The sequence below is a fragment of the Habropoda laboriosa genome, unplaced genomic scaffold (assembly GCF_001263275.1).
Source record: "Habropoda laboriosa isolate 0110345459 unplaced genomic scaffold, ASM126327v1 scaffold804, whole genome shotgun sequence".
Taxonomy (NCBI): Eukaryota; Metazoa; Arthropoda; class Insecta; order Hymenoptera; family Apidae; genus Habropoda; species Habropoda laboriosa.
The window spans coordinates 299,698-313,418 of NW_017100896.1; the positions used below are offsets into that span (position 1 = coordinate 299,698).

The 13,721-nt window shown below is 33.1% G+C and overlaps 3 protein-coding genes across 4 annotated transcripts in view; 2 read left to right on the forward strand and 1 right to left on the reverse strand.

Moving 5' to 3' along the window:
• The first annotated feature begins 4,746 nt into the window (after positions 1 to 4,746).
• On the forward strand, positions 4,747 to 6,727 carry LOC108577504 (frizzled-7-B). The gene is made up of 3 exons (XM_017940664.1): positions 4,747 to 5,546; positions 5,729 to 6,108; positions 6,189 to 6,727. Exons 1-3 carry the CDS (start codon positions 4,747 to 4,749, stop codon positions 6,725 to 6,727), a joined length of 1,719 nt encoding a protein of 572 aa, XP_017796153.1.
• Positions 6,728 to 8,054: 1,327 nt separating this feature from the next.
• On the reverse strand, positions 8,055 to 10,368 carry LOC108577505. The gene is made up of 4 exons (XM_017940665.1): positions 10,145 to 10,368; positions 9,122 to 9,628; positions 8,503 to 8,770; positions 8,055 to 8,324 (listed from the first exon to the last, which is right to left on the reverse strand). The coding sequence occupies exons 1-4, from the start codon at positions 10,209 to 10,211 to the stop codon at positions 8,117 to 8,119; spliced, it is 1,050 nt and encodes a 349-aa protein (XP_017796154.1). The 5' UTR covers positions 10,212 to 10,368; the 3' UTR covers positions 8,055 to 8,116.
• Positions 10,369 to 12,333: 1,965 nt separating this feature from the next.
• Positions 12,334 to 13,721, forward strand: part of LOC108577511 — a 2,972-nt gene continuing 1,584 nt past the window's right edge. The window contains exons 1-4 of one of the 2 annotated variants that reach the window (XM_017940673.1): positions 12,334 to 12,408; positions 12,492 to 12,915; positions 13,041 to 13,166; positions 13,563 to 13,574. In XM_017940673.1, the coding sequence (XP_017796162.1) occupies positions 12,576 to 12,915; positions 13,041 to 13,166; positions 13,563 to 13,574 (478 nt within the window). In that variant the 5' untranslated portion in view covers positions 12,334 to 12,408; positions 12,492 to 12,575. The remainder of the gene's footprint in view (positions 12,409 to 12,491; positions 12,916 to 13,040; positions 13,167 to 13,562; positions 13,575 to 13,721) is intronic. The other variant, XM_017940672.1, reaches the window with a different exon arrangement.

Here is a 13,721-nt window from a genome sequence, read left to right on the forward strand (position 1 = left end):
GGATCTCTAAATCGCAGCAATACGCGAACAAAAGCAAGATAGCGTAACCGGTGTAAAACAAAAAAAAAAAGAAAAAGAAAGAAGGAAAGAAAATGGTATTTTGCGTCGCTAATTGCTGCGACGATGTGTGGCTGTCGCTTCGTTCAACCCTAGCTCAGTAATATCGATTGTTAAACGAATTATTTGTTTAGTATTTCACGGTGAAAATTTGAACGACAAAAGTGAATTTTCCAGAATTTCAAATTTATCGCCGAATTCCTTGTTAAGTTTGTGTCATTTTTCAAACGAAAGCAGACATCAGAGACGAATGCTGTTCTTTTGATATTCGTCTGGCTTGAATTTCTTTTATTGAGAATAGAATTAATTGGAAATTACAAGAAATGAATTACATACTGTAATTAGAATGGAACGAAGCATCAATTTTTGTCTGAAGTTTGCTCAGTCTAATTTTAAACGTTTCTTTTAACACCTACTAACGTACGTTTTGAAATTTTCTTCGAAGCCTTTTTCAAAAATTCTACTGTATCGTCAACCTTTTAAAAGTAGTGAAAACGATATTTTCTATGGACTCTTGTTTGCGAAAAAAAAATGCAGATGGCATGAAATATTTAGGAAATGAATTACTTGAATAAACCACTCGATTTACTTCGACAAATCATAAAGAGCTACTTAAGGGTTCATAATTTGGGACTACACTCAGATTTGTGAATTGATTCAATGCAATGTTTTGCAATAATATAAAAAAGACTGTGATATCAAAGGAAATGAGAATTAGATTAATCTTTTGTCTTTAGATCAACAATTTTAAACGATTTAGGGGTATCTTTTCTCTTGCAATTAAACATCATGAAAGATCTATATTACTGATCTAAGGTCGATGTGATCGTAATTTATTAATGCGAGAAGAATTTCGCGAAGGGGAATCCAGTGCCAAATATACTATATCTTCCCAGGCGTACGACATCTCGTTGCGTATAGAAAAATGCAAAATTCCGTTCATTATGATACGCGATGAGAGCGATCGTTTGCTCAAAAGTGCAACCGTACTACTAATTTCCTTGGAAATTTTTCATTCGTTATTTTCTTTTTGTTACACTCGGCGTGTGCAGCTGTTGCGTGTTATATCGTGATTCGCGTAGCCACCTACCTTTTTTTTCATGGAACTAGCATTCAGTGGCCGCGCACGTGAACGTCACACGTGAAATTCATAGAAATTATATCGGTATACGGGTATTGATACGTCTACGTCGCGTGAGTGATGTTCACGTAGCTGTTTGTTGGAAAATCAAACGTACATTTCGAGAAAAAAGAAAAACAAAAGATGATGGCATATTTACTACGGAATTTGATAGCGTGTAATTTGCACATGATTTCAATAATACGTTTCTGATGCTTGAATTACTGGTAACTGTCTAAAACTTTTAAATAAAAAAGATATAAACGTTACATTTAAATGTTGACGAATTAAAAATTACGAAAGATTTTCATTGAGTAAAAAAAAAGAAGAAAATTCATAGAATAAATTTATTAATTAAAAAATTAGTTTTAATGTGGTAATATAAAGAGTAGCCTAGTAACTGCTGCCACAATGAAAGATCTTATTTATCATCCGTTTTAAATACATTGCCTAAACTCGAAATTTTCAAAATATGCCAACGTAGGCATAAATTATTAGCCTACCATTGGCTTAAGATTTAACCTAAATTCTAGTTGTAAATTAACGCCTGACATTCATTTAAAGGGCCATCAAATTATAGATTGTAAATAGAAACATTTTACAAATATATTATTCCTCTATGTAATTGATTTTTCATCATATGCAGAAATACGCGAAACGATATACACGCACTGACACACTCGAAGAAGTTAGTTGGACACGACTAGTGTCACTAGAAGGACGATAGATAGATCGATAAATAGATAAAAATATATCTACACGTACGCGAGATACAAACAAATATAATATAATGCGAGCTGGCGGTAATTTACGCGGGAGCATTATGTATATTAATCTTGCTGAATATTCCAAGAAAGTCTGTCCATTTTTTCGAATGTCTCGAAAGTATTTTAATCTCTATTTAATTGTTGCGTGTTGTACGGCGCAACGGCAGAAGAATGAATTGCGTTTCACTCGGGATTTTAAACACACGATTACAATTTAGAGTAGACTGTGCGTGGACACTGTTATACAGATATGGACGCGTACGTAAACTGACTAGTGATTAAGTTCGGTGCTAATCAAAAAAGGTGTATAAATTATACATGCCTTTTTATTACGGATACGATTGCATCAATTATTTTTTTCGGAATGAGCGATGAGGCTTAACTCTTTGGAGGAGTTCACACTGATTCAGTCGCGCGAAGATGGAAGATGAGAACTTTGAACGAACCGACCATACGTGTCGTCCGGACGACATATTTTATCCCAACAACTTAACCTCCAAAGAGCTAACCGAAAAAGAGGCAACTCCCTTCTGACATTGCGCGACGGATTTTTGCACGTAATTATGTACAGGCGTATAATTACGAGCGAACCTCTGCACGTATACCACATTTCTAATCTTGTGTGTGCTTGATAAATCTTGCGTACATACTTTGATGGGATTGTATACGAGCAGAGGATGCTAACCGACTAACTGTCGAGATAGAAACATGGGCCACATTTCGTCTTCCATTTACGTCAAGAATAATACGTATGAATTTTTCCATTTTAAAGTGCATTTTTAATACACTTTGATCCAACGAGTACTTCTGATTTATCTGATAATGTTACGTGAGTTTTTAATTATTCGTACTTCAAACGTGTTAACGAATCAGTTAGATACCATACAAGGCGTACAAGTTAATATAAATTTGCGGGTACTCGATAAAAAAAAGACTTAAAGTGTTACAACAGTAATGACAAAAATTTTACATTTTTGGGATGTTTTAAGGTGAAAAGCACGCAGGTCGTGCTATAGTTTACGAGACATTTTCCTCGTAAGCTTAACGCGTCCCATTGTGCAATGAGAAGTGCAAGTAAAGCGGTCATCCAAAAGAAAGTGAATCTCATAAAGGTTTCACAGTACGCTTTGCGATGTTCCTCGTGTTTTGTGCCAATCGTAACGTTTTAAGCTGCTTAAAGAGATCTTTAGATCTTTCCATTTGTACAGCTGTTGTTCCATTCCAAAAAAGGCAAAAAATGAAATGTTAGGTCCAACGAAGGTATACGATCGATTTGAAAATTAATCTCCGGTAATAAAACTCTAAAGAGGGTAAAGTTTAATATATATATATATACACATATAAACCTATTTCGTGTACTAAACCATCTTACTTCTGCCTTCGCTATAAAAATCTTAAACCTTCCATTATCAATCGTCTTCCTCGTTATTGTATTGTTTTATATGCGACAAATCGTGGCATTAATAATACGTATATTTATATTTGTATAAGTGATTTGTAGTTAGTTCTCTTGAACAGATTTTAAGTGATAACTAAAGTGACATTTTCCTTCTTAATACAATGCAAACCAGGAAAAGGAATATTGACTTTTATCTGATAGAAGTGAACCAGAGCAAAATATGAAAATATAAAAAGAAATTCGATCGTTCTATCGGAACATGTTTTCTTTAATAACAGGCTTCCTTAATTTCATGGCGGGGCAGAATTATCGTTAGTACCATTGAGATTACAGAGAAGGACAGGAAGACGAAAAAGTGGCTCACTCGACACATTTCAATCTTCCGTATTGAATCTTAAGTGTTACTAATCGTAAGATCGTAAGGCTGACCTCCTACGTCTAATGAGACGATTCAAGTTGAGAGTATTTCGAGGAGATAAATTATTTATTTGTTTACGATAACGAGGCCGTTTGTGAATCGTATTTCGGGTAACTCGTACAACTCAAAAGACTATCATTATAATACGCAATGACGATGAACACCCGAAGGTACGACCCCGTCTAAAAGTGCACGAATTCGACGAGCAAGTATGTACTATATGATTAAAACAGAAGGTATAACAAAAAAAAAACCATAGTACTTACGATCACGCTAATCATCTGCGATGAATAAACAATTACAACTAATGAAATCGAACGTATTGTGCATTATATGTCGGGAAAGAAATAAAATCAAAATGAATCGATTAACATCATATTTCGTTATTTATAACCTAAAAATTTCCATACTCCATCACAACAGTACTACATTGATTATTTTATTTATCATATATGGGGGTAGGTCAATAGATAGTTTTATAGATATGAAAAAATTTTATTTACAAAAATTATATGGTACAGAGTGGGTCGTAACATGTTGGTAGAGAGTTTTCGGAGATTTCAGTCACCTTTATATTTTTAAATGACATGTTATACTTTTTTATTTCTATAGAGTGTTACATTACTTTTTATCACTTCTGGATATTTTTTTAAAAGCTATACTTTATATTTGAAAATATATATTAGGATTTCCCGCTACTTAGAGACGTACACAATGCTTCATAGATGGCGCCAGTGGCGTACATAGAATCTGAAAGAGTTTCCTTCCTATTGGAACTCATTCACGATGTTCTGTTTACAGTATTGTGGTTGCGTCCATCATCGTCGTTAGGAACGCTCATTTCTTCGCTCATTCCGTTCAGTATTATTATGTCCTGCACGATTCGTTGGTGATGTTCGAAGGCGTGGTGCGTTCGTATCTTTTTGATAGCTGCTTCGCGTGACGATTGATCTCGAAAGTGGCGATCGGCCAACGTTACGCAGCAATGATTCTGTGTTATCCGACAATCTATGTTCTTTCAGTAGTTGTGTTGGGTGTCAATGCTCTTCACGCAAAAGATCCGTTGGCGCATCACGGAAGATGCGAACCGATTACAATAAATTTATGCATGAACATTCCGTACAACGAGACAATTATGCCGAATCTAATGAACCATCAAAAGCAAGAAGATGCCGGCCAGGAGGTGCATCAATTCGCGCCTTTGGTTAAGATGAAGTGCAGCCCTGTTCTTCGTTTCTTCTTATGTACAGTTTACGCGCCTGTATGCACCATCATCGACAGGGCTATACCCCCGTGCAGGTCATTATGTGAGAGTGCTCGTGCAGGATGTGAACGTTTGATGAACAGCTTCGATTTTGCCTGGCCGGACAATCTTGATTGTTCCAAGTTACCCGAAAACGGCGGTCCCGAACTTTGCGTGGGTCACAATGAGACTACACCACCAGAACCGTCACCACCGGCATATTCACCACCACTTATGCCAGTAGCTGAATTTCAACCGTCCTGGACCGGAGGAGCGAAACCGTACGGTAGCGGCTATATGCTCGGTGCCAGGGACTTCGGCTTCGTTTGCCCAATGCATTTCAAGGTCCCACAGGAACTCGGTTACTCGCTGAAGGTCGGCGATAAAGTTGAACCTAATTGCGGCGCACCTTGCGATGGAATGTTTTTTACGGAAAGAGAACGACGATTTTCAAGGATCTGGGTTGGTACTTGGGCGTCCGTTTGCGCAGCTTCTTGCTTTTTCACCTTTCTAACGTTTCTCATTGACACGGATAGATTCAGGTAAATTATCATACATGAATGTTCAAGTATAGTTTGTAGCTTTATGCAAAGCATATATTTTAATTATTAAAAAAATTTGTTATATAAACAAATATTAAATCTTTTAAACTATGTTCTTTTGAATGTTAGTACTCAAGTATATGATAATTTATAATGTATTATGCATATAATTTTTTATTTAGGTATCCTGAAAGGCCAATCATCTTTTTGTCAGTGTGTTACCTTATGGTAGCATTGGCATATGTTATTGGTTGGGCAGCTGGAAATTCTATCTCGTGCAGAGAACCTTTCCCACCTCCTTTAGATATGAGAATACAAATGACATCAACAATAACACAGGGTACCAAGCATGAATTGTGCACTGTGCTTTTTATGATACTTTACTTTTTTGGGATGGCATCTAGTATATGGTGGGTCATCCTAACATTGACATGGTTCCTAGCTGCTGGGTTAAAATGGGGTCATGAAGCAATAGAAGCTAATTCACAGTATTTTCATTTAGCTGCTTGGGCTGCACCAGCAATAAAAACAGTTACTATTCTTGCAATGGGAAAGGTAGAAGGTAAGTTGCTAAAAGCAGAGAAAGAAATTATATGATGTAATTCATGTATTTGTGATTAATACATTTCTTTATCTTTATAGGAGATATATTATCTGGAGTTTGTTATGTGGGCCTTTGGAATGTTGAAGCTCTACGTGGATTTGTTTTGGCTCCATTATGTGTCTATCTTGTCCTAGGAACAGCCTTCTTATTAGCTGGCTTTGTTTCTCTATTCCGTATACGTACGGTTATGAAACACGACGGCACAAAGACTGATAAATTAGAAAAGTTAATGATACGTATTGGCATATTTTCTGTACTATACATAGTTCCTGCATTGATTGTCATTGCCTGCTTATTTTATGAGCAAGCATATTTTGACCAATGGATGTTGACTTGGAATATGGAGATGTGTTCAAGACCTGGACCACAAGCTTTATATTCCATGCCATGTCCTGTAGGCGAGCGAACTCGTGACGTTGGAAGGCGACCAGAATTTGAGGTTTTCATGATAAAATATTTAATGGCTATGATTGTTGGTATAACAAGTAGCTTTTGGGTATGGTCAAGTAAAACACTGACAAGTTGGCGACAGTTTTTCAATCATATACAAGGACGTCAGACCGAGGCGTACGTTTAAAAAAATCTGTTTCTATGCAACAAAAGTGGAAAAGTTTTGCCTTTCTTAATTGCTACATTTGATCATTGAATACAACGCTCAACGTCATATAAACGAATGTTATTAGATTTGATTTATTGGAAAAAGATCTAAATAGCAAAGTATACATTTTTATATTATTTTTGTATCTTATCGGTGCATTATAAAGAGTAACGAGGATTATACAAATATACTGTGCCAAAATATTTTTTTATTGAAACAATTGTATGTTTGTTTAAGCAATTTATGAATTTTCCAATTATATTTTTATGAAAATTGCATATGAACTGTATAAATGTTAGGACTAAACAATGATTAGTTTGCAAGTATTATTAGTCGATGTTCACGTTATATTTTAAGTAATAAATTCTTCCTTTTTGCATTAACAGAATTCACAACTAATGATATATCGTTTAAGTTGTAAGTGCTCAAACTGTTTGCAGACAATGTGTTCAATGTTTATAAATGTACTTTTCTACTATGCACAAAAAACAGTGAATACTCAGTATATCTCATTGTAGTTTCAAACCTTCTAATTTGGGTTTGATCAATAGATTGAGAACAATTACGCTTACTAATCTCACGAACAATTTTTATATTTTTACGGAGCAGCTTTAGAAATATTTTACAATACTGAATTAAGATTTTAAGAACATTTAAAATTTTGTTTACTTTAACCTTTAAGAATCTCGTTAAGATATTCTTCTTGATATTATTCTTTTCTTAATGCATTTGTAAACGCCTTGTCTTTGTAGAATAGAATTAAGGCAAGTATATCTTTGAAAGATGTAAAATTAAATTCTAAGATATGTACTACTCTAGGTTAATTGAATTGTATATATACTTACATACGTTAATTTTACTATGTACTATAATATATTTTTAAAAAATTATGTACATATACATGTTTGCCAAATAAATGGCATTTTCGTATGTTTCCTATGCGTAATTAACTCAAATCTTGGTAGACTCGGTAATTACCAGTCGAATAAAAAATACTCGGTAAAAATCTGCGTACCGGGTGTAATCATTGTGTTCCAATATAACTGATCAATTCGTCCATTGAAACTGCCGAGCTTTTGTGTGTAATTAAAACAGCCGTACTTACATTTATAGTAGATGCGCAAAGTATCATATATGGAATATACGTAACGTTGTGTAAAGTAATTATAACCACTATATTCTTTATATAATAAACCGGAATATATACATAAATGCAAATAGTTTATATGTGTGTTTATTTAATCAAATTAAATTTGTTATAAACATTATAATTATAAAGTATACGTATGTATAAATATTACGGTGCTAAACACATAATGGTTGTAATCGCGATCACTTAACACCTGCTTTCTTGGTGCTTATTTATTTTTATTTTATAGGTTTAATTACTCCCACTTTTCGTAACTTCCTCACAAGAAGTGGCAGTACGGTCACTGTTATTGTAAGTCGAATAGGCATCATCACCTTGTGAATACCGTATGCAATCAAAAAAGTGGATGAATTACTAAGAAAACTTTGTGCGTCCTCATATTTTGAGCTGACGAACATTTTAACGATAGGCTCTAAATCTATCCCACTGAAATTAATAATTTCTATAATAAGTACACTGAATTATTTCAGTACAATTACATAAATTTTCTTTCCTTGATATTTGTCTCAAATAAATATGTCATTTAACGTTTAATTTAAAAAATTAAGATCAAACTACAAAAAATTTGCACATGGGAAAATAAAATACAATCGTTAAAACTGACCTAGCCACAGCTGTATAACAAGCACCAAGAGATATTAAAGAAATTCCTATGTGAAAAATAGTAGCAGTAATTCCGTAATCCTTTACTAATTTTTTAAACCTCTCTTTCTTGGATATATATTCATTAGATATCACTTCCTTTTTATCATCAGAATTTGTTAAATTATTTAACGGCGGAGCTACTTTTGTCGAATATGCCATTATGTAGGTATAGCTTGGTTTGTATATTGTTTGTAAAAGAATATTCGTTGCGACATGATTTGCCAGACCTGAATACAAATTACAGTTTCTGCACAGTGTAATTATATCGGTAGTAGAATAAAGAATGCATTTTCGGCATGCTCTAATAATTTTAAGATAATTATCGTAGATTACTAAAAAAAGAACTAATTTTGTTATCCTCGTTAATTAGAACATTTAACGTTCATAATAATTGATCACAAAGTATAACATGCAACATTTAAAAACATTTATCGGTATAAGCTTTCTAAACAAAATATTTTTTTTTTCTTAATTAATGCATCCCGTCATTACATACAAAAATTTTACTTTTTAAAATTGTAATGAAAAAATCATATATAATTGTCGGGAGCTTTTTCTTTCGCTGAATTCTTTCTAACCATTTTTATCCAATTTCAGTTGAGATATACGAATGCTTCGATAATGTGATTTCTGCATGTCCTCGGCGATGTATTTTCCGTCTCTGGCCCACTGACCACCCGGCATATTCAAGTATGTTGATTTACCATTAGAGCAAAACGGTTTCGGTACGTTAGTTTGCATTGTGCTATTCAAACTGACAGCGCCAAAACAGTCGTACGAATCTACGTGCGTATCGTTAGAATTTTCCAATCTGCATGAGTGCTCTGGTGATTTCGTTAATTGTTCCGAAAAAAATGATTTGCAATCATTTTTGCCATGTAAGAGTACCGGTGCAGCAATATCTCGCAATCTTTCCGGACTAAATCGACCAGTCTCGTTTGCAAATATTTCGGAGACGTTTGTAGGAAGCGGTAGAGTAGGGGGATCAGGATAACCACGAATACTCGTTACGTGGAGATTCTTCATACGGTTTTGAGGTATCACTGCATATCGTGTGTACTGCATTTCGCCTAATGACGTATTTGCTGAAAAAATGATAATTCTTCCGCTCAGAAACGTTAATACGTTCCTAATACATTTTGACAAGAAATTCAATACACCAGAAACATTTGTAAATGGTTACAACATATTTCATTTTTTAATAAACGCTCTTTGTTGAATGTACATTAATATGTACGATTTATGTAAATTTCAAATGACGATTCATTGTTTCTCAAGTGTGTTACATAAGCAATCAAAAGATAATCATGGTAAAAACACTTGTTATTCCTACATTTCTTGAAAAATGTAATGTTTAAAGTAACAATATTTTTTATTAGCCTTATGTGAAAAGTTTACAAAGAGGCTTCATACTGTATGAATGCACCTAATAATTCTTGGTTGCACGATTAATTTAATCATAAAAGAACTAAAAGTTAACTACATATGTTAATTTTAATCGGTCACTCAGTAATAAGACGAAATTAATGTTGGGAATTAATTTTTTGAGATACTGATAATAGATACAAACTTATAGTAAAAATATGATATAAATTTCATACCTGTGTGCGGGACGCGTGACAAAGCTCTCAATAAATTGGACGAATTGTTAATACGATATAATGTCATCCTATAACCCTTAAAGGACTTATAAACAGTTATTTCGTTGCTATGTCACAATTTAATATCTATTTAAGCTGTTTTACATGCGTATAGAAATTAGTGAATAAGATAAATACGTATTCAAATATACAGAATGCAATCTTACACTGCTGTAACCGCCATGAAATTGTCTAACCTAGAGATACTCCGGCATTTATATTCTGTCCATGTATACAATGTAATGCATATGCAATTCTCGAATATTTGTATACAATTTATAAAGCTGGAGTAGTGCAAAAACGTCACGTAACCGGTTACTCTTTTTGTATAGCACGTAACACAAATGTATCCATATGACACACCAAAGGATACGTCAACAACGATGCCAGAATCGTGCACATTGGGCCCCCCACTATGACCTACCGCCGTCTCCCACTATACCGCCTTGTGCTCTCACACAAGTGTAGCGGTAGCTCTATCCGTGTGCGAAGTCTGTTCGGCTCTTTCCGCCAAATATCTACGTCACCACGTGACGCTCGAGCAACCTGAGCGCATGAGTAAGAATAAGGAGATTCCCTTTGAATCTCGGTGAGACGCAGTGTTTCGAGTATGTGGGCGTTCGGGACAAAAATCATAATTTCTAAATTAATCAATTTTCGACCTAAGTTCTCTAATCATTTTTTGAAGAGAATTCAAATATGCACTGATTGGCACATAAAAAAATATATGGTTTCACTTAAAAAAATTGTAGTGATCTTTATTTTTTATCGAATAAAAACTTTTTTGTAAATTTTCATTAACACGATTTATTGTCAACTGAATACTGATTAACTTTTGTTTGAAATTTGTTTGAAAACCCGTAACGTCAATACTATTAATCAGAACATATGCGCATGAATAGCCATTTTAAATTGCTACTTTTGCGCATGATGCACCTTACGCCCCCTGTAATCCAAGTTCATAAAAAATACTTCTTTATTTTCAGTACATCCTCAATACTACATTTATTTTGAATTCTCAGTTGACATTCCATGCTATGATATTTTTCTTTTGAAAATTTACTATTATCTTGCATTGTATATCCGCAGACATCTTTTTGTATACGCTGTTACTATGAAATGATATGCAAATGGTAGAGACAAGCAAAAAATAAAGAATATTTAATTAAAGGTAAATATAATGCTATAATAACCTGTTTTACTATATAAAATTTCTTCTTGTCGACAAAAATTTAACCTCGACATATTTATTTATAAAACTTTTACGTTCTTATTTGTGAAATTTATTAAAAGGTTTCATGCATCATGAATTTTACAATTTTTGTAATAATTTCTTTTAAATGTAATAGTCTTAAATATTTCTAAGTATAAGTTTTTGTACTAATATGCTTAATTCCATAAATAATTTCATTAACGTTAAAGTGTTTAATCTAATAATTCTTATTCATATCAAATACGAAAAATAATGTAATGCGTCTCAATCTATAACTTAAAAATGAGATGTTTGATATAAATTATGAAGGAATTATGACGTATACATTTTGTCAAAAATGAAAAAATTAATTAGAATTATAAATTTTCTACTTTGTATGAGTGTATTTTATTAAATACACTGACATATTTCTTTAAACCAACATATATAAATGTATATTTAACACATACATGTTTAATCCTCTATAACCCGAGTTTTTTTCGTTCATGAGAAGAATAATTACGGTTGATTACAATTTTATATTTTAATGGGAGAATCAAGAATAAATATAAAAAATAATAAAACTTGGTGGGTGTGAAAAGATTCCCCAAATATAAAATCTTAACTTCTTCTTATCATGATTGGCTGTCTATCAACGAAGATATAAATGCGATAGCCTTATTCTATCTCTATTGGTTGATTAACAGCGAGACGTCACAACTTTTACATCTCCCACTTCTAGACCCTAAAGCCAGCGTGAAGCCTCAAAGCCTTAACCTTGCCGGACAATATCTTTATATGAGGCTTTAACAAAAGAGAATCTTTTATCTCTGTCGACATTACCATATTTGATGATTGGATTGTATATAATTATTAAGTTCATCGCTCTATTATCGATTTCTTACACGATCGGTATTTCAGAACGTGAGACATAAAATCCCATTAGATGATAGGTCTATTCTGTACCTCGTCTGTGCTACTGGCAATGGCGCAAGGTTGAGTCATTTGCCAATTGATCTAATACAAGATATATGTGCGTATCTTTAAGTGTTTAATAATGTAATCTATATCCTTGAAATCTTATCATTCTTAAACTGTTCGAATTATTGATTTTAGGTATTAATTTTGTACATGTCCTCATAGTCACGTCAATTTTGTTTAAATTGTCGATAACGAAAGGGATCTTTAGTTTTCGCAAAGATGTGTACAACGATTGCCACTTTGACTAGTCAAACAGTATTTATTCCACGGGAAATTATGTATTTCGGTAGAAATATATCGCGATTTTATCACGGTCAGCGAAAATTGTGTTACATGAATAATTTTCTGTCAGGAAAACATTCGTTACTCCCATCTGTGTTCAATACGTGGACTATTCCGAGGACATGTTACAGCAACGAAAACAAAACAGGTTTTCCCGACACTTTAACGAAAGAAAAGGCGAAGGAAGTGGTTTCTAATTTTACCTTGGAAGAACGAAATCTTTTTTTAAAAGCCCTCGAAGAGTGTAAAGCGGAAGAAGATAGGGCTGGATATCAACGTAATTATATTTTATCAAGATTGTTATTAAAATACAATTATTTTTTTTTAACTTTTTACTGTATAATGGATCATTTTCGCATATCTATAGATAATATGTAGGAATATTTTTGTCATATCCTTAAGGTCAATTAGCAGCTTTTCGATGGTGCAATAAATTTGGAAGGCCTAGCAAAATATCATCATTAGGGGATGTGGATCCTACAGGCAGTTATTGTGCTGTACCTGAAGATTGGCTTATGCGCAAGTATGGTAGGAATTTGAGAACATTTATTTAATTTTTACAATGATTAATAAATAACAATTCATAATATTAAGGAAAAATATAATAATTTTCACATTACTAAGATACATCAATTTTTATATTAAATATTTTAATCAGCTACTAGTAATATAATATCAGCATTACTAATGATCTCAATCTTGAAGGTGAAAATATTTATTATCATTTTGTGATTCAGTATAATTTTCATTATTCTTTAACAGTATAAAATATTTAATTCCTTTGCATTCTACATGGACATCAATATGTAAGTCTATTTTAATATATATTAAATTGCATATTTATTCAGCTATGTGTTTTAATTCTTTTGCTCACTTCTTCTACTCTGACTGATCTTTCTGGATATTTTAAAAAGACCACTACAGAGCCACACTTAGGTAATATGTCACATATCACATATATGAACATTCTGTTTCTTTATCTATTTTTTTTAACACAATATACACAGTAATATTATATAGTAGTTTAAGAGCAATTAAAACTGCTTAAGTTATGCTTTTATATCATACTTTTTTCAAGCTGTA